General features: G+C 39.4%; 1 protein-coding gene across 9 annotated transcripts in view; it reads left to right on the forward strand.

Moving 5' to 3' along the window:
• Positions 1–233: 233 nt before the first annotated feature.
• The window catches only part of TTC3 (tetratricopeptide repeat domain 3), a 129,912-nt gene continuing 109,649 nt past the window's right edge, over positions 234–20,496 (forward strand). For 3 of the 9 annotated variants that reach the window (XM_006044250.4, XM_025293843.3, XM_025293820.3), the window contains exons 1-8: positions 322–477; positions 13,049–13,197; positions 14,149–14,191; positions 14,482–14,632; positions 15,072–15,159; positions 16,706–16,759; positions 17,748–17,868; positions 19,883–19,968. In XM_006044250.4, coding sequence (XP_006044312.4) covers positions 13,060–13,197; positions 14,149–14,191; positions 14,482–14,632; positions 15,072–15,159; positions 16,706–16,759; positions 17,748–17,868; positions 19,883–19,968 — 681 coding nt within the window. In that variant the 5' untranslated portion in view covers positions 322–477; positions 13,049–13,059. Of the gene's footprint in view, positions 478–7,098; positions 10,438–13,048; positions 13,198–14,148; positions 14,192–14,481; positions 14,633–15,071; positions 15,160–16,705; positions 16,760–17,747; positions 17,869–19,882; positions 19,969–20,496 lie in introns of those variants that run through there. The other 6 variants (XM_025293790.3, XM_006044249.4, XM_025293800.3 and 3 more) reach the window with 6 other exon arrangements.

The raw sequence follows: 20,496 nt of genomic DNA on the forward strand, positions 1-20,496 counted from the left end.
GCCGCCTCAGGGCCGAGGCCTCGGCGCAGGCGCGGACTAGGGGAGCCGCAGGAGGGCGAAAGAGGACGAACAGCGGACCGCCCGGTCGCCACGGAAACCCTGCCCGCGCGCAAGCGCACCGCGACGCGGATCAGTCAGCCGCTCGAGAGCGCGGGGGCGAGCGGGAAATCGCGGGGCTCGCAGCGGGGGGCGGGGCGGGGCGTGCGCGACGGCGCATGTGCATTGCGGCTCATGTGACGCACGTTCCCCGCCCCCCTGCCACCGCCCGGCCGCTAGCGCCCGCCCGCCCGGCGGCTGACGTGGAGAGCCTGAGGAGGCGGCGGCGGCGGCGGCTGCCCGCGTCCGAGGCTCGCGGGCTGCGAGCCCCGGTGAGTGCACACCTGGCGCGCGGCGGGGCTGCCGGATGTGTCAGCTTGTCGCGTAGCAGCCGAGATGGCCGGGGCGAGAGGCCCTCCACACCCCCTCCGTGGGTGTGTGGTGAGTGTGGGTGTGTGCGCGTCGCCCCGCGTCGTTGGCTGTGGTGCCTGTAGTGTGTGTATGAGGGGGGAATGGTGCCGGTTCGGGGTGTGTGTATGTGTGTGTGGCCGCTGTTGTCGGCCCCAGTAGGTGTGTCTCTTTTGTCTGGTTTCACTGTTCTGCAAGTGTGGGTCCTTCGGGGCTCCTGTGCGAAGGTGGGAGAAGCCCCTGTGTGTGTGCGCGTCCCCAGGCCGCCCGCGCGCCCTCGTCGCCGTCGGTGCGCGGGTGACACCCCCGCTAGCCTTGTGGGGGTCCGACGGCCCGAGCGCGCGTGGACACGCGAGATGTCTCCCCTCCCGGCCCCTTTGTGTTGGTGCCGATTCTTCCCGGCCCGGGCGTGGACGCCCCGGCTGTGTGGGTGCCCCCTCCGCCTTGGTGTCATAGCCCCTCTCTTGGGGTGCTCGCCCCCCCAACCCTCCCCGCGCGCGTGGCCGCGCCGCCTGCAGTCGTGACCGACCCCCTTGCAGCAGCGCCCGCGCTGGGCTGCGTACTCTCGTGTCCCCGCGCGCCTGGGTCCTAACGAGTGCGTGGTCTCCTGGGTGCGGGTTTTCGTTCGAGAGTGTTGGTGAACGTTCTTGCACGCCCCCCTCCTCCGTGTTTTGCGTTCTTTACAAATGCGCCACCTGTTTTCGAGCGAATGGCTGCCGAGTGCGGGGAGGGGGTCGGGGGAGGGAGACTTGAACGCAGTGTTCGCTGCGCCTCTTCGGAGCATCCTCTCCCCTACCTCCCATCGCTAATGGGAAGAGGCGGGGACAGCCGGGGGGTCCGGCTAGCTGCTCCGTAGTGTTGAGGATGTCCAGTGTGGCCTGTCGAATCAGCCTGTTCTGGGGACGGAATAAGGGACCAGGGGCCAAAAATGGAGCTAAGGCGTAGGTTAATGTTGTTTGGTACCCGTGTGGCGTACCATTTTTAGAGGCCTCCTGAGATGCCCAAAGATCTTCGATGGCAGACTCCTTCCAAAAAATATATATATACGCGACAGCTGGGCAAATACGTTCTAGCCAATCCTAGGCGTTCTTGGTGATACTTAACGGTTCACATAAGTGTTTTGTGGCGTTCACATAAATGACCTCTTTTGGTTTCTGCCCAGGGTCCTGGCGATGGAAACAAGGTAGACAGCTTACAGGTTTCAATCCTCCTTTGGGAGCAATTTCCTCATAATTACAGATCTGGTTAGGTACATTTTGTATTGCAGGAAATTTGCGTTTTATCCTAAGGGAGATGGGATTTATTACAAGGCTTCACAGGGAAGGAAACTTCAAACATATTAGAAACCCAGCTGCTCCTCTTGCTTGTCAAAGGTTCGTGCTCTGCGCTCAAGGGCTGCGTTTTTGGTCTCTGTTTCTCCCTGTTCATTTGCTCAGTTTTCTTACTCTTGCCTAATTTTCTGGCATTTTGTTACTTTTCAATTTCTGGAAGGTTTCACACATAGAATACAGAGTGGGATCTAACCAATTCATGACTGAGATTTACAGATGTAATTATTTTGCCGAATTTACTTCAGATCCTCTTTTTAGTTTAAAAGAACTAAAATTGCAAAATATGGAGGTGCTCTCATTGCCGCCTCTTTTCCTAGAGGTAGTCACCGTGTTTAGGTTTGTGTATATTTCCTTGGATATTTTATATTTTGATCACGGTGAATCCATAAACAATATATAGTGTTGTTTTTTAGTGTGTATTTTAAACTTTAATGGTATTAAACAATATGTGTCTTTTTGCAACTTGCTTTTTTCGATCAGCATCACATTTTCAGATTTACATGTGAATAAATTGGATAATTGTGTTTGGTTCATTTTAATTGCTGGTATAGAATTCCATTGTATGAATATACCATAATTTACTGATCTGTTTTCCTACTGATGGACTCTGAAGGTTTTTGACTCTAAAAACAGTCCTGCCTTGAACATCTTTGTATTTGTCTGCTTTGTGCACACGTTTGGAAATTCCTTGAGAAAATACACCTAATAGTGGGTTTTGCTGCATAGTATGATGTATGCATCTTCAATGTAACCAAATATCACAGAAGCTCTCCAAGTGCTTGCACTAACTCATCACTCTGACTGGTACTGAGTGAAGACACCCATTTCCTCACACTATTGCTAAACCCTTTATGTTACCTGACTTACATTTTTGCCTCTTCTTTACTGACCAGCTTCCTTATAACTTTAACTTGCAGCTGAATTTGCTTACAGCCACCTTGGCTTCTGCTCTAGCTCTGTGTAAAGCCTATGGGTTCCTCAGAGCTGACTCAATCTTTTATCTCATTCGGTTCTCATAAAACTAATTGCAGTGAACATTTATTTTGTACCTAATGTACTTCCTATGGTTGATGTAAGATAAAGATTTCCATGGTATGTTAGATGTACCTCTCTAGTGGCAGGTGAGGTGATTTAATTATTTTTTGCATATGATGAATGGGTTTTAAAAAATCTTTTTTCCTCTTTAATGTACTACTTATACTTAATGCTTTAAAAATATATGTAACATATATGCAAGTTGTGAAGCAAGACAATAAAATGAACGCCTCTCAACTCACCACTCAATCCAAGAATCAAAATGACAGATTTTGAATGTTACCATCCCCAGGGTGACTTCTATTGAATTGTGTGTCATTCCTTGTATTTTAAAAATAATTTTATCAAATATGTGTATATCCGTCAACAGTATATTGTGTGGTTTCTATTGTTTTTGAATTTTAAAAAAGGAATACTGGATACAGTTTGTTGGGCTGGCTTATTTCACTCAATGTTATATTTTTGAGAGTCACTGATATTCAGATAGACATCTCATTAATTTTCATGGCTGTGTAATATTCTGTTGGAGAATATAACACAGTGTATGTATTCTTCTGTTGATGAACATTTTGGTTGTTTATAGGTTTTGCTGTTTCGAAGATTCTTATATATTTCTTCTGGTACACAGTTGCAAGAATTTGTCTGCTTTTCACACTGGGATATATGCCTTCCAGGGAAGTAATAAAGATTTTCTGAGGGATATTTGGGCACAAGTGATATTAATGAATCAATTTGTAGATACTAAATTCCACATGTATCCTTTCCTAAAATTGGTAATGCCTGAAGCCTGTGATAGAAACTTCCTCTTGGCTCTACTTGCCCACCTCCCCCTTCAGAGTAGCATTTCTGCCTTAAATTAGGAAGGCATACCGCTTACTTGCATGGAATCTTATCAGGGTAATGTCCCAATTGAAAAACTCTCCATGGAACAAAAGGATAATTTAAAATACATGCAGCTATAGTGTTAGGAAACACTTCTTTTAATGCAGACCCTTTCCATCTCCTCAAGAGCTGCGTTTCCAATAAAGTGTAACTTTTATGTTTAATTATCAGCATATATAGGGTTTCCCAGGTGATGGTAGTGGTGAAGAATCTGTCTTCTAATGCTGGAGGTGTAAGAGACACAGGTTCAAGCCCTGGGCAGGGAATATCCTCTGGAGGAGGGCATGGCAACCCACTCTAGTATTCTTGCCTGGAGAATCCTGTGGACAGAGGAGCCTGGTGGGCTACCGTCCATAGAGTCACAAAGAGTGGGACACAACTGAAGTGACTTAGAGTGCACACACACACACATCAGCATATATACTAGTTATCTTTTGATGAACTCGATGCTGTAATAATTACAACATTTTAAACCAATGATATGTCAGTGTTATTTTAAAATGTCACTGTGATACTCTAGCAATTCATCCTTTGCAATTAAACTTAGGACTGAAATTTTTTAGATGTCATTTTAAAGTATGAGTGTAATCTTTAATAGCATTTATTGTGGTTCATGAGTAAAAAGAATGTTGAAATACCACTGTGGTAAGCTATTTACTAGAAGTGGAAATGCTGGACTGTGGGGTATGAATATATGGTTCAACTATAAAATGGTACCAAATTGTTTTCTGAAGTGGTTGTACCAGCTTATGCTTTGGTGAGGTATTTTGTCAATTTATATACTTTGATTAGCATTGTGTTAAGAGTTACAGTTGATCTATATCCTTTGCAACACTTGTTACTTGTCAAACTTCTTAATATTTGCCAAATGGATATGAAATGTGCATTGTGGTTTTAATGTGCATTTATTGATTGTTAATGACTTTGAACATCTTTTCCTTTGTCTGTGAACCATCTATCTCCCTTTTATTCACAAAAAGGAAATTGATCGTTCACACACACACACACACACACACAAATTCCTGGTCATATCTCTCACCCACTTTTCTGTTGGGTTCTCTTTTAAAACTGTAACAGGTAACAGTAATTGTTTATTAGGAATATACATTGTAAATATCTTATTCCAGTTCGTGGTCTTTTTGCACTTTATGGTGTGTTTTGGTGAACAGAAGTTCTTAATTTCAAGGTAATCTAATTGGAAATTTACAATGCCCTGGGATCATCAAGATGTTCTCCTGTGTTTCTCTTTAAAAATTTTTAAATGATGCCTTTCACATTTAAGTTGGTAATCCATCTGGTATTGATTTTTGTATATGGTGTGAGTTAATGATCCACACTCATTTTTCCCTCCATGTGGCTACAGTTGACCACATACCATGTATTGAATTGGCTCTCTGTTCACCAATGATCTGCTGAACCACCTTTTTTTACATGTTTAGTTTCTATATGCATGGATCTGTTTCTGACTCTCCTTTCTGTGCCACTTGTCCACTTGTCTATCTGTTGATAGCACACTGTCATAATTATTAATGCTGTAGTTTTACCTGACATCTTGATGTTTTGGGGGCACTTGAGTCTTAGCTGTTTTTGTAAGAATCTTGTCATATGGCAGAAGAAGCTTTTCAGGAATGAATTGGAATGATTAAAATCAGTTTGGAGAGATTTGAAATCTTTAAGATTTTGAGGTATGTATTTCCATTTATTTAGGTTTCTAATGACTTTTGATACAGTTTTGTGAATTTTTCCTTACAGATCTAACAGTTTTTAAATGTTGATTCTGATGTTTCTAGTTTTGTTGCTGTTACAAATGATGCTTTTTAGATTCTATTTCCTGTTTGTTAATAGAAATTTATGGATTTTTTCTACACTGAACTTTAGTCATTCACTTGATAAACATTTATTCTGATACATTTTATATAATTCTTTTGGGTTTTCTATGTGGATAATTATATCACTTGTAAATAGTGACACTTTTGGTTCTCCTTTCCTTTCCAATTAGTTTTCCTTAATTTTTTTTTTCTTGCCTTATTATGCTGGCACACTTCTAGATGTATGTTTGATGGATGTGATTATGGTTATTAGAAGTGATTTATAGTGAGCATACATGTTTGTTCTTGATTTCAAAAAGAATGTTTTCCCCTTGAAAATGTTTGTTACGAGTTTCTGTAGACAGTCTTTACTAAGTTACGGAAGTCATCATTTGCCTATTTTGTCACATGCTTTTCTGCCTCTGTTGACAGTATCTTGTGGGTTTTCTCCTTTAATACACTAAGTGTAATGGTTCCAATTTATATATTTAAAAATTCTTAATTCTCTCTTACATTTGTTCTTAAGATAGATGTAAGTTGACTTTGATGGGTTGTCTTTTTGTGAACTGGATGAAGTTTGCTAGTATTTTATTTAGATTTTTGCATCTGTTCGTGAATGAAATCACCTGTCATTTTTTTTCTTGACTATCTTGTCTGGTTTTGGTGTTCAGGTTACACTGCTTTATGCCAGGTACAGTGATTCATTTTTTTTTCTGTTCTCTGGACAGTTTGGATTGGAGTAATTTGTTTCTTAAAAGCTTGGTGGCATTTACCTGTGAGATCATTTGGATCTAATTTTTTGTGTGGAAGGATTGTAAATTGTTGATAGGTTAGTAGTAATTAGCAATTGAATAGTAATAGGACTTCAGCTTTTCGGCTTTTAGTGAGTTTTGTAAATTTTATTTATTTTTTAAATTAATTTTTTGTTGGAATATAGTTGATTTACAGTGTGATAAATTTTAGAAATTTGTTCTTTCAACAAATTTAAGTTTATTTTCCTCAGGTTCATGGTACTGTCTTAATTCCCATTTTAATCTTTTATTTGTAGTTATCTTCCCTTTCTCATATTGGATGTTATTTGTGTGTGACTTTTTTCATTAATTTTGCCAAAAGTTTATCTATTTTATTAATCTTGGCAGAGGATGAATTTTTGGTCTATTAATATTTTGTTCTATTATATTTTTAGTCTTTTTCTTCTTTATGATTTCCTTCCTTTTCCTTCTTTTAGTTAGTTTATTTATTTTGAGCATGCAAATACTTATTGATACAATCCTCACCAGAGGCACACTTTATTTTTAATTGATAAAAATAACAAAGGTTTTTCTAAACTGTTGATAAAGAAAATTTTCTTTGATTTTATTATTTTCTAACCTAAACTGCATGATTAGCTTACTACTTTTCAGCCATTCCGGTTTTCTACTATGAGCATGTAAAGCTATGTAATTCCTCAAAGTTCATTTTTGCTTTACATAATATGGTTTAATTTATGCCACTTTGATTTTAACTTTTAAATTTAAACAAAATTAAAATTTCTATTTTGATTTCTTCTTTGACTTACATCTTTGAGAGTTTTCTTTAAAATATGTGTTTTAAAATTTCCAAATATTTCTTCATTTTCCTTTCTGTTGTTCATTTCTTAGTTGTGTTGTCAGGGAATGTAGTGTGTATTTTTCTTAAAACATTTGTTTGTCCTTGCTTTATGGCTTTGTACATAGGGAATTATAATTCTTCTGTGTGTACTTGTGAAGAAATTATATTCCTCTAGTTATGTATCTGTTAGATCAAACTTAAAAATTGTGTTTCCGGTTGTCTATATTAATTTTCATTTGTTTGACCTAGCATGAGAGAAATGCGTTTCAATCTTCCACTGTTACGTTCTTGCAGACTCTGTAGTTCTGTCAGTTTTTCTTATATGTGTTTTGAGACTATTTTATCTGATGTTTGCAAGCTAAGCATTGTTTTCCTAGTGGGCTGACGCTTTTCTCTTATGTTGTGGTTCTTCCTATGCCTAATTTTGTTTTTTTTGTCTTTTAGGGTCTGTTTTGTCTGTCCTGCCTTTCTTTTGGTGGTAGTTTACATGGATTAACCTTTTTTCTTCATTTTCCTGTCCTTTTTTTATGTCCTTAGATTTTAGGTGTCTCTTAAGAATGTATTACTAGATTTTTTTTTTAAATACAGTCAGATAGTTTATGATTTTTAATTGGTATTTTTAGAAGTTAGTTCAAGTCTCTTGGTGGTCAACTCTTTTTTTTAATCTGAAATTAGTTTTATTTTACCCTTGTTCTTGAGAGAGAATTTTGATAGGTATACAGTTCTTAGGTTGATGCTTTGCTTTCTGTTCATGTGTAAAGATGTTATTCTACTTGCAAAGTCTGCTACCAGTTTTATTTATGGTGATTTGAAGAAACTATTTTTCTTCTCGCTGCATTGAATTTTCTGTCTTTGGGATTACACCTTTACATCTGAGTCTAGATAGTGATTACTTTTTATTTATCCTATTTTGAATACATGTATTTCTTGATTCAAAATACTATCTTTCATGAAGTCTAGAAGATTCTGAGCCATGTATTCTTTAAACATTTTCTCTTTGATTTTATCTACTTTCTCCTTCCCAAGATTTAAGTGGATATATGTATGTGTGTATGTGTTTCCAGATCACTTATTTTTCATCTTTTATATTTTTAACTTGTGTCTTTGGCAGAACTTAAAATGCTGGATAATTTCATCAGGCACATGTTCTTTTTCATCAGTTTTCTTGACAGTGCCTAGTCATCTCGTCGATCCATCTGTTTTATTTATTTTTAACAATTATACTTTTAATTTCTAAAAGTATCACTCCCTTCTTTTTAGCTATACCCAGTCTCCTGTTGCTTGCTCATTTTTTTTTTTTTTTTTTGAATCTGTAGATGTTCTGTAGACTGGCGACCTCCATGTCTGATGTCCTTAGGGATCTAAATTTATTGCTTGTTTTTTCTGTTATCTCCCTCACAGTGGGTTGTCACCTCCTGTGCTTGGAGATTTTCAGTTATGAACTCTTCCTTGATTGCTCTTTCTCTCTGGGAATTCTGAGAGTCTGAGTTGCAATACTTGCCTTCTGATAGGGCTTGTGTCAGCGCTGGCTGGGAGCTGTCCGTGGGACCCCCTTTTAGTCTCTCACTTTGCTCCTGGCCCATGGCTCCATGTCCCATGTTGTTCTTGTCATCTTGACTGTCAGGTTTAGTTTCTAGATAGAGGTTTGTTGCTTTGGGGGGAAAAGTGATTTTAAATGTTCCCTATTTCTGTGAGCTCAGTAACATTAAAAAAAAATTTAGCATCCACTTTGTTTTGCAGTCATGAAATGCCCTGTTGGTTCATCATAACTGATGGGATCAGAAGTCCTTTACACTTGTATTAAATTTTTGTAGTATGTTCATTTTAGTTTGTATCAGGAAAAAAATTCTGTTCTACTAAACATAAGATTTCTTGGTGATAACAAATTTTCTATTAAAACAAGTTTATATCTAAGTTGAAAGTTGAGTTATTCTAAATCAAAACATTAAATAGGTAACAGCACAGTTGGCAGGTGGATTTGGCAAAGCTTTCTACTTTGGGGTGTGTGAATTAAAACCTTGGAAAACAGTGAGATAGGGAATAAAGATGTGTAGGGCACAGTGTACCGTTTGGACCCGTAGTGAACCTACAGAGAGAAATTGTCAATGACCGAACTGTGAACATTGTTGTCAGAATGTTGGGAGCAGGATGCTTAGGGCTTACAGAGAAGAGGTGTGAAAATAAACTTGGTGGTAGTGAGAAGTTCAGGAAATGCTTCCTGGAATTGAGTACTAAGGACTGGTAGGCATTCTGGTTGCAGATGAGGTTTGTTTAGAAATGACAGGCAGCTGAGTGGGACTGGCTTCTGTGTTATGTCATGGAGTGACTAGAGAAATGTAGGAACAGAACCACAAAAGGTCTTCTGTGCTGTAGTAGGGAGTTTGGTCTTTATTCTGAAGATAAAGAGAAGTTAGAGTTAAGTGTAAAATTTTATGATCAGAGTTTTAGGGGATGCCAAGATCGAAGGTAAGTCACCAGTTAGGAGGCTGCTTGTTCAAGTAGTTCAGAGAAGAGGTGAAGCTGTAGCCAGGGCAGTGGCCCCGGGCACGAAGAGTTGTACGTGTGCTAATTTGGGTTTCCTAGAGGAGTTGAAATGACAGGACTTTGTGGTCACTTTGGTTAGGAATGTTGAAGGAGACTGGGGAGTCTAGATTGACCTCCAGATTTGGGTAACCAGGTGGCATGTAGAGCAGTTTACTGGTAAAATACAGAAAGAGGAAAGAACTTGGTTTCATTTGTTCTTGAGGAAAAGGATGTTTGATTTTGAACTCACTGAATCTGAGAGGCTTGTGGGATGTCTTGGTTAAGATCCAGTAGCGGTTGACAGGGAGAGTCTAGAAGTCTATGAGTTGTAACCCGGCGTGGAGAGATTTGAGAGTCTTAACTGCATTTTTAGTCATGGTTTGCTAAAATAGTGGGTTATGAGACCATTTAAAGCAGTACATAGATTAAAAAATTTTTAATAGGAATATATGCTAATATGTCTGAAAAACATAAGCTGTACTTCAAACTTATAATATCACGGGTGCTACCACTTAGGCCAAGTGAGCCCAGTAAAAAAGAAATACTAAGAAAATAAAGTACACGTGACTTGTGGAAATGGCAAAAATTGTGGTGAAGCTATGCACATAATGAAAGTTCAGAAAGCGCTGTTGTAAGCCATGGGTGTGGAGAGAGTAAGCATGAGAAGAAGAGAGAGTTGACCTTTGGGTGGCGGGGAATGGAGAAGAAGCGCCCATGGAGACTGAGGAAGAGCAGCCAGAAGAATAGGAGGAGGACCAGGAGAAGATGGTCTTTGGAGTCCAGATGAAGAGTTCTGAGGAGGAGGAAATGGTCCACAGCGTCAAGTAAGTTGTAAGCTGAAAAGTGCTTTTGGACGTAGCTGTTAAGGGAGACCATTTAGTTGGAGGCATCCACATAGTGGATTAAAAAATACTCATCTAGTATGTTAGTCATAGTTGATGTTCATAGCATTTCCTTTACGTCATGTGCTAGTAAACGCACTTGACATATGTTAACTGATTAATCAAATAGGTAGTATTGCTGTCCTCATTTAATAAATAGGAAACAGACACCTCAAGAGGTTAAGTAACTCGTCCCAGATCACACACTCAGGAAATGGGAGAGCCAGGATTCAAGCCCAGGCAGTCTGGTTCCAGAGTCCATGCTCTTAACCACTATGCCGCATTGCCTCTCTGGTTAAAACAGAATAGAATATAACAATAACACCAATGCCATAATTACGGTGCGGTGGGTGTAGGGCATGGTATCGGTGAGCTATGCCAGGCTGGGGGTGACCAGCATGGTGTCACAGTGGCTCAGTCTGCCACTCATGAGCACATTAATTGTATCCGATGCCGTGATGGTGACAGACAGTTCTTGGCTCTCTCTGTATTTATATACACAAAACACTTGTTAAGAAAAATGAGTTTAAACGTGTATGTGTTTCCCAGAATAGCATATGTCCCATATCATGTGCCATACTTTGGGTGCTAAAATGACTTTTTATTTTTTTCAATCATTGTTTGCTTTTGGAGTTAAATTCTCTAAATGGGAAATACTGGTCACCCAGAACAAGTCAGAAGGTTCCAGACATTGTAGTTATTCAGTCTACTGGAAAAGATCAGTAACAACTTCACTAAAGCACTTCCCTTGGTGGAAGTGGAAGCCCAACATTAGGAAACTGAAAATGAAGGAGAATGGAGCATTTGAATGGGAGGGAAAAAAGCATTCTTGATGAAGGTGAAAAACATCTGTGGTAAGAGACCGGGGAGACCTGAGCCATGATGACTCTTGGCTGGGGTCAGCAAGGAGCTGACCAGAGTTACAGATTTAGAAACTGGTTTAGACCTGGGCAGTGATCCAAGATATGGCCTTGTGAACAAAGAGCTTAGGTGAGGAGGGCAGCAAGGTGCGCTTTAGTTGAGGAGGTGGTCGCACTGCAAGGGTTGGGTCCTGAAGGGCTGTCCATGCCCACCTTAGTGTGGCTGGAATGATGACCGGAGGAGAGAGGGGAGCACCGTGAGCTAGTTGCCGGTGTTCTTTAACATGGCAGCAGCCAGGAGGCAGCTAGATCCATGACAAGGAAACGTAACCTAGTGAAATACAGCGTTTGAGAGGAGACCGTGGAGTCCGAAGACCTAGGTTTGATTCCCCCCAAGCTTGGTGATCTTGGGCGGATTAGTTTTGCTGTGAATGTTTTCATCTGTACAGTGACGATGGTGACACTTGCACCTGCAGAGAGTTGCTGTGAGGATTGATGAGATGTGCACGCAAAACCCTTGGCACATCGTGTGACAAATGGTGCCAACAGTTTGCTATGAAGGTGGTTATTGTTCTTCACTTCTGATATTGTGAGGTGGTTGTACAGCAAGTGGAACATGAGAAGGATTAATTAAAGAAACAGATGTATTTTCCAAGGGCTGATGGTGGTCTTGGTTAGGAAAAAAGAAACTTGGTTTATCCTAACAAACTTGGTTTATCCTAACAATAGTGAGATAGTAGTGGTGAAGTGAAAAGATTAAAAAGCGCTGTTAATAATGGTGCTGGTGATGCTCAAAGAGGAAAGTCATTCTTTGGAGAAGAGTTAGAAGTAATAAAATACTGAGTTCTTTTCAGTGATAGGTTTTGTACCAGTTCTCTGACAGCTGTACCTTTTTATGACTGAACTTTCTTCAGGAAAAAAAACTTGACTCTGCAACTCCAGCCCCCTGCCCCCCTATTGAAATATTTTTTTAATTATTTTAAAAATGTGGTTGTTGGTAACGTGAGGGGTTTGCCCACTGTTGCAGTCTAGCAGTGCTGACCTGCGTTGCAGTAGTTTAGAGAATAAGGAGCAGCGAGTGCTGGGAAGGTCTGGATGCGGCTGTAGGAATTAAGAGGTGGGCACACTCTCCCTGTACCACTTCAGCTCTGCCCCTGTGCCCAGGACAGAAACACACAGTTCGGTCTGGATAGGAAACCATTCTTTCAGTGGATCAAGATTTAGTTCTAGTCAGGAGGTGGAGAATGTGGCAAGAGTTCGTGTATGATGAAATGGCGTATTTCATAGATGCAGTAAAAGCAGATGGAGTTAAAGGGCAGCGGTGGAAAGATGTCTTTTGTTCACTTATTGAACTCATTATTTGAGGACTTAGCACATGCTAGGAGCATACAAAGATGAAATAAGCTGCCCTTAATTATCTTCCATCTAAAGGAGACATGTAAACAGTTAAATTCAGAGATGGTGACTCTTTGAACCTAAAGAAAAGAAACAGATTAAACTGATGCTTGAAGAGAGTCATGGGAGAGACTAGCAAATGAGGGTGAGACTCTTCCAGAGCTCAGTGTTCTCATCAGAATTGCTTCCTGGAGGCATAAGTTCCAAGTATTTATCAGACATACCACAGAAGCTAGGAAAACTGCTCATATCATCTCAAATGATTTCATTGTTGATTTGAGTTTGTGTTGTGTCCTTAGGGTGGTATACCATGGCTGATTTTCCCCGGGGAAATTTTGCAGATTATGCCTTGTTAGAAGATTGCCCTTATGTGGATGATTGTATCTTTGCCCCTGAGTTTATGTCCAGTGATTATGTTCGTGTGACTCAGCTTTACTGTGATGGAGCGGTAAGTAGGTTTCTTTTTTTTTTTCTTGGCGTTATTGCACCACATGCCAGATCTTAGCTCCCCGACCAGGGATTGAACACATGACCTCTGCATTGGATGTACAGTCTTAACCACTGGACTGTCAGGGAAGTTCCCTTAACATTTTATTTTTAATATAATGTCTTCTTAAAGTTTTTTTTTTAATTGAGATATAATTGACATGACATTAGTTTCAGATGTACAACATAATGATTCAACATATGTATATATTGTGAGATCAACACAGTAAGTCTAGTTAACGTCCATCTCTACAACATAGTTATACATTTTTTTTCTTCTTGTGAGAACCTTAAAGATTTCGTGTGCTACTTGAAATTTTACAGGGAGGTACGTATAGTTTCTGCAGGGGTCGTTTCAGACAGGAGAGCAGGCAGTGCCTCACCAGGGGGTGTGTGCAGTGCTGCTGAAAGCTTGTTTTCTGCCTGGAGGTGAGCAAGGCTCTCCGGGGAGACCCATAGAAACAGACTGGGGGAAGCCCTGTGAGAAAAGGCTGAAAGACACATCGGTTGAAGATGTGTTCAAAATGTGTAAGTAAATGTACCGAAAGTTTTTAGTTTAGTACTGATTACCCTTACATCAAGAACTGGGGACTTCCCTGGTGGTCCAGTGGTTAAGAGTCTGCTTGCCAGTGCAGGGGACATGGGTTCGATCCCTGTTCAAGGAAGATCTCACCTGCTGTGGGGCAGCTAAGCCCGCATGCTGAAGCTACTGAAGCCTGGGCACCCTAGGGTCTGTGCTCTGCCAGAGAAGCCACTGCGAAGAAAAGCCCGTGCACCACAACTAGAGAAAAGTATGTGTGCAGCAGTGGAGACCCAGTGCAACCAAAAGTAAATAAATCAAGTTTCAAGAAATCGAGAACTGCACTTCTGCATTTTACCAGATACAAATCAAAAGAATTCTTTTCCTTTTTAGGGTAGACAATATAAAGATTATGCCCAAACTGAGGGAAACTTAGGTGAGTACATTGATATTTTAATTTTGTTGAAACAGCTTCTACAGGATGTTCATATATTCACATCAACATAATAGACATATATCTTTAAGAGAATTTATTCTTTGCTGTTCTTTATCACTAGAAATTTAAAAAATCCTTTGTTAAATAGGATCTAACATCTGACAGATTCAGATATTTTATCCATTCATTTCTTACCTTTCCATATCCATTTTTGTCTTTTCCCTTAACAGTGTTGATTCATTCCAAAACAAGGCACAAAATATTAATTTAAAACTTTTTTTTTGATTAAGAATTTGACATCTGCACTATGTGGTGTAGTAAACCTGTTTCTGTCCTGCAAGATTACTGTGATGCCATTAAAGTCCACATCTTCTGGCCACTTCTGTTTCAACGTGAGCAGAGCTCTATAATAACGCGGATGCACTCCTGTGTAAGGACCAGGTGAGTTACTGTCTGTTGAACCATTCTGTATGAACAGTGGTAAGCGTGTTGCCTTACCACTGAGGGATGCCAAGTACAATGGAAGGCTTTTGTCTCATTCTTATATACTGTTCAACTCTACTTTTGTTTAATAGAGTGGAAGAAGTTAATATTGGGATTTGGATACGAATGAATAATCTTGGTGATTTAATGAAATTGAAGAGCATTAGATTAAGGAAGAAATAATATACTTGTTTATAAATACCAGCATTATAGTACAGAAGAAAGAAAAAGGTGTAATATTTTGTCTGCTTAATAAATAGCTTGTTATTACCTAGAGGAAAGAAATAGAATTTTTATTCCAGTAGTTTAAATTGAGGTATAACATAGTCAAGTGTAAAATTTAATGAATTTTTATATATGAAAACATAATCTTTTAAAAAATAAATTTGTCTTTAAGCGGTTCTCATGCTTGTGAGATAAGTTTGAAGAAATTACAGCAGCTTGAACTGATGGAAGATATTGTGGATTTGGCAAAGAAAGTTGTGGTAAGATATAGAATGTATATCCCACCCCACTATTTCAGGAATATAAAGATGTATATGGTATCAGGCCCATGCTACTAATTTATAGTGGCTAACAGGAATGGTTTTAGTTTTGGTTAACCTGAGTTTACTTTGCCAACAAAGGTCCCTATAGTCAAAGCTATGGTTTTTCCAGTAGTCATGTATGGATGTCTCAGAGTTGGACCATAAAGAAAGCTGAGTGCTGAAGAATTCATGCTCTTGAACTGTGGTGTTGGAGAAGACTCTTGCGAGTCCCTTTGGGGACTGCAAGGAGATCCAACCAGTCCATCCTAAAGGAAGTCAGTCCTGAATATTCATTGGAAGGACTGATGCTGAAGCTCTGATATTTGGCCACCTGATGCAAAGAACTGACTCATTGGAAAAGACCCTGATGCTGGGAAAGATTGAGGGCAAGAAGAGAAGGGGACGACAGAGGATGAGATAGTTGGATGGTATCACTCATTCAATGGACATGAGTCTGAACAAACTCTGGGAGAGAGAAAAGGACATTGAAGCCTGGCGAGAGGCAGTTCATGAATGTTGCAAAGAGTCAGACACGACTGAGCCACTAAGCACAGCACAGCACAGCACAACCTGAGCTTATTCTGCTATGCATGAGTTTGTGCTGTGTATTTCAGAGGTTAGGTAGATGGCTGTTTTCATGGTTCTGACGTGACATGATGAGAACCAGGCTGGCTCCATTTCTTTAAAGAATAGAAATTAGAATTTGTCACAAATGAAAGTGTGCTCCTGGTTCACAGAAACCTTTGTCACAGGTTCTGAAAGTGACAGGTTCTTTCTTGTAACATAAAATCATGTCATTGTCACCACCACCACAACAAATATTTTTTCTTTGGGATAAACTTTATCATGTCAGATTTGAGGAGTTACCTGTGTATTACACTGAAAGGTTTTTTTTTTTTCCCCTTGAAAGCCATTAATAACTTTTCTTATTTCATTTGGTTATGGGGCCAAGTGTTTTTCTTGCAAATTCTGATTGCAAACTTAAATTTAGAAAGGGCATTCTGATATTTATTTCCTATAGATAATCCTTTGCAATAATTTATATAAGCCAATGAATTTTATAAAAAGATGTTTAGGTGTAATGAACTTTAAAATCAGTACATCTAAAAGTTACACTAAATCATTTTATTATTAGAACCCTGTGTAAGACTGTTTCTGACTTGATTCAGGGTCCTTAAGAGCTCAGTTGGGCATGATACTGCTCTGGGAAGTGGACTACTGGTACATACGGTGGTTTTTAGTTGTTCAGTTGTATCCAACTCTTTGCGAGCCCATGGACTGTAGCCCACCAGGCAAGAATACTGGAGTGGGTTGCCATTTCCTTCTCCAGGGGATCTGCCTGACTCAGGGATCTCCTGCTTGGCAGGCGGATTCTCTACTACTGAGCCACCTGGAAAGCCCTGTACATACAGTAGTATTCCTAAAATGTAGAATTTTTTTTTATTCATTAGAAAATTAAAGTATAATTGGCCAAATAAAAAAATGTTTTTTTTTTGTTTTGCAGAATGATACATTCTTTATCGGAGGCTTATTGAGAATTGGCTATAAAATAGAGAATGTAAGTGTCAACATGAGAATCCAGCACTGTGAATAAGTGGCAGTTATTCATATGTAGCATTAAGTCGTATGGATTTCTATATTTTGCCTAAGCAGTCTCCTTATATGGGTCTTTTGTATCATTTTCATTTTTTCCCCCCATAGCTTTTTTTTTTTTTTGCAATTTGATTGTTTTTTCTCTTTTATTTATCCGTCATATATTCTCTCCCAAATGAAATTACTAGGTCCCTGGTGTGGACATTTTTTGGTATATGATTACTGGATAATCTCATTTTGTGGGATCTTGGTTGCTCGGCCAGGAATTGAACCTGGGCCCTCAGCAGTGAGGCTGCAGAGTGCTAACCACTGGACTGCCAGGGAATTTCTGACAGATACATGTTTCCCTTAAGCCTGACACCAGCATTGATAACTCCACTATTTCTGAAGTCTTTTCAGACATTAGAAGTATGATAACATTTCTGTGAACCCTTGACCGTTGATGAAGGTCATTGCACTGAGCGCTCATTTGTCCAGGCATGCACTCCTCTTGTTGTGTATATGCTTATTCTTCTGTCTGCCACAGACCATTTAAAATACATAGTACCTTTTGTTAACCTTAATCTGTACCTTTAATTTTGAGGTAAGGATGGAAGTCCTAGTGTAGATGAGACCTGAGAACCCTCGTTCACCTTTGTTATTGGGCTCTCCTGCTCCCAGGGCAGCCTCTGGCCAGGTTGTAGACCTCAGCTTCCTGTTCTGTAGTCACTGCAGCAGCATTTTGAGCTCTGAGGGTGGCCTGAGGTTCCCTGAAGATGTAACATATGTGAGTCTATGGTCTCTGTTAATTTGTGCGCTGGGGTCTAGCTATTCTAGGTTGCATGCCAGAGTAATGAAAATATGTTTTCCAAGTTTTTATTAATATGAAATGCTATATAAGAGAAATTTATAATGCCACATGTAAATTTATAATTAATACATAAATCACATTTCCACCCCTATTTTTGAAACAGAAAATCTTGGCAATGGAAGAAGCTTTGAATTGGGTGAAATACACAGGCGACGTAACAATTTTATCTAAATTAGGAGCCGTTGATAATTGTTGGCGTATGTTAAGTATTTTCTTTACTGAATGTAAGTATAAATGCTTTAAATTGTTACTTGACTTAGTTTTATAAAGGTATTATTTTGGAAAGTAGAATGCATGGCTATGTGATTTTGTGTTTATCTTAGGATTTTTAAACATTTTTTTTCTCTTGTGCATAAGAGAAAAGACTGGATAAGAGAACTTTAACCCTGTAGTTAATTTTATTCTGTATTTCCTATATTGATGATTTGTGTGACTATATATTTTTTAAACATCCTACTAAGTGGATGCTATGAGTTCTTATATATAATATCCAAAGAAAGACTCCACACTGGGGTTCATGTATTTTCATTCATAAGAGAAATAAGTAACTGAGCTAAGACCATAATTTTCATTTTTCTGATGAATCTGTTACTTTTAGGTATGATGAAACTGCCTTATATATTTTTTACCTTGTGAAATATTTTTCTCTAAAGCATTTGAATGTTAGCAGTGTTTTTATCAGTCAGTTCAGTTCAGTCACTCAGTCATGTCCGACTCTTTGCGACCCCATGAATTGCAGCACACCAGGCCTCCCTGTCCATCACCAACTCCCGGAGTTCACTCAGACTCACGTCCATCGAGTCAGCGATGCCATCCAGCCATCTCATCCTCTGTCGTCCCCTTCTCCTCCTGCCCCCAATCCCTCCCAGAATCAGAGTCTTTTCCAATGAGTCAGCTCTTCGCATGAAGTGGCCAAAGTACTGGAGTTTCAGCTTTAGCATCATTCCTTCCAAAGAAACCCCAGGGCTGATCTCCTTCAGAATGGACTGGTTGGATCTCCTTGCAGTCCAGGGGACTCTCAAGAGTCTTCTCCAACACCACAGTTCAAAAGCATCAATTCTTCGGCACTCAGCTTTCTTCACAGTCCAACTCCCACATCCATACATGACCACTGGAAAAACCATAGTGTTTTTATAGGGATCTTGAAACAGGAAGTACTTGACTCTTTAGTTGATGGTGACTGATTTCTGCTGAGTAGAGGGCATACTTTGTACTCTTGACCTGGATGTTAGAAATTAAGCTTAAATATGAAGACAGGTTTTCCTGATATTTATTAGATGCTGGGCTGTATTACATGAGTAGAGGTGGTTCTCTTTGTTGTTTTGGAAGCCTTTAATTATAGGCTAGATTTTATGGTGAAATTAGACGACCAGTATCATGTATTGGGCGTCTCTGTGCTCTCTTCTTTATAATAGCCCTGCAAGGTAGCTGCTGTGATCCTATTTTAGAAATGAGTAAACTTTGAGAGGTTAAATGATACTGCTTTCGTCTGTTAAGTAGTAGAACCTAGATAAGAAGTTAGGTTTCTCTGATCCGAAAGTTCAGGTTTTTGTTCTATAATCTTATTCTGTCCCCATCATCTTCTGAAATTCTTCAGTGTTAAGTTTTAGGTACTACTTTTGCCTTGGAAATGAATATGTTTGTCTGGAGGCATAATTATAGTTTTGTTGCAATAAAATTATTTACCACTTATTAATAAAATCTTTTTTATAGAACAGCTTAAAATATAGAAAATGAGGTCTCATAAACTTTTAACATAAATGTTGGTTATTACCTGTTGCATTTGAATTAGTTTATTACATTTTTATGAAAATGTTTCAAAAAATGTCTGATTTTGACTTGAGAGTTATAATGTTGAAATAAGACATTAAAAAATTTTTTTATACTAAATATATTTCAGAAAGTAGTTTCCCAGGCTTTTGTTTTCAGAAATTTTAATTGAACTTTGTGCTGGGTACACTGTAGCTCAGTGTTATTAAATTGACTTGAGTAATTATGAGGCCTGATTGGAATGTGTTAGGACAGAGCACTGTTAACTACAGTTAGAACTAGAGTAATAATAAGCTAGAAATAAGGTCAGTTAGATTCATGGCAAGCAATGAATCTAATGTTTTCTGAAACAGTTTATCAGTTGTTTAACTTTACAGACTCACATACCTAGCCTAAGAGTGAGAACATGAACAATACCAATTTTTTTTAATACATTTTTTCTCACTCTCTCCTAAAAATAACATTTAGACAAGTATCACATAACTAAAGTTGTAACAGAAAACTGCAGTTTGCTTGAAGAATTTAAAACTCAAAGTTGTGCGGAGTGTCTAGAGGTGAGAATAAATATTTATTTGTAAGTATATTTTGAGACTTGTCTGTTAGAACTTTTATTAACAGTCAGGGGAAATTTCAGTATTGGCTCAGATGGTGAAGAATCTGCCTGCAATATGGGAGACGTGGATTTGATCCCTGGGTTGGGAAGATCCCCTGGAGGAGGGCGTGACAACTCACTTCAGTATTCTTGCCTGGAGAATCCCCATAGTCAGAGGAGCCTGGCAGGCTACAGTCCACAGGGTTGTGAAGAGTTGGACATGACTGAGCAACTGAGCACACAGCACATCTGAATATAAGAAGGACTACTGTAGAATTTGATAACATATTTGAGAGAGGTTTTTAGTAAATTTTGATTAGAATTGGTTTTGGAAGAGGAAGACATCTTGATCAGAATTTAAAAAATTTTTTAATTTTAATTTACTTATTTTAGGCTGCACTGGTTGCTGTGTGGGCTTTCTGTGGTTGTGGCGAGCAGACTTCTCATTGCAAACCACAGGCTTCAGTGCCTGTCTAAAGCAAACAGGGTG

The sequence above is a fragment of the Bubalus bubalis genome, chromosome 1 (assembly GCF_019923935.1).
Source record: "Bubalus bubalis isolate 160015118507 breed Murrah chromosome 1, NDDB_SH_1, whole genome shotgun sequence".
NCBI lineage: Eukaryota > Metazoa > Chordata > Mammalia > Artiodactyla > Bovidae > Bubalus > Bubalus bubalis.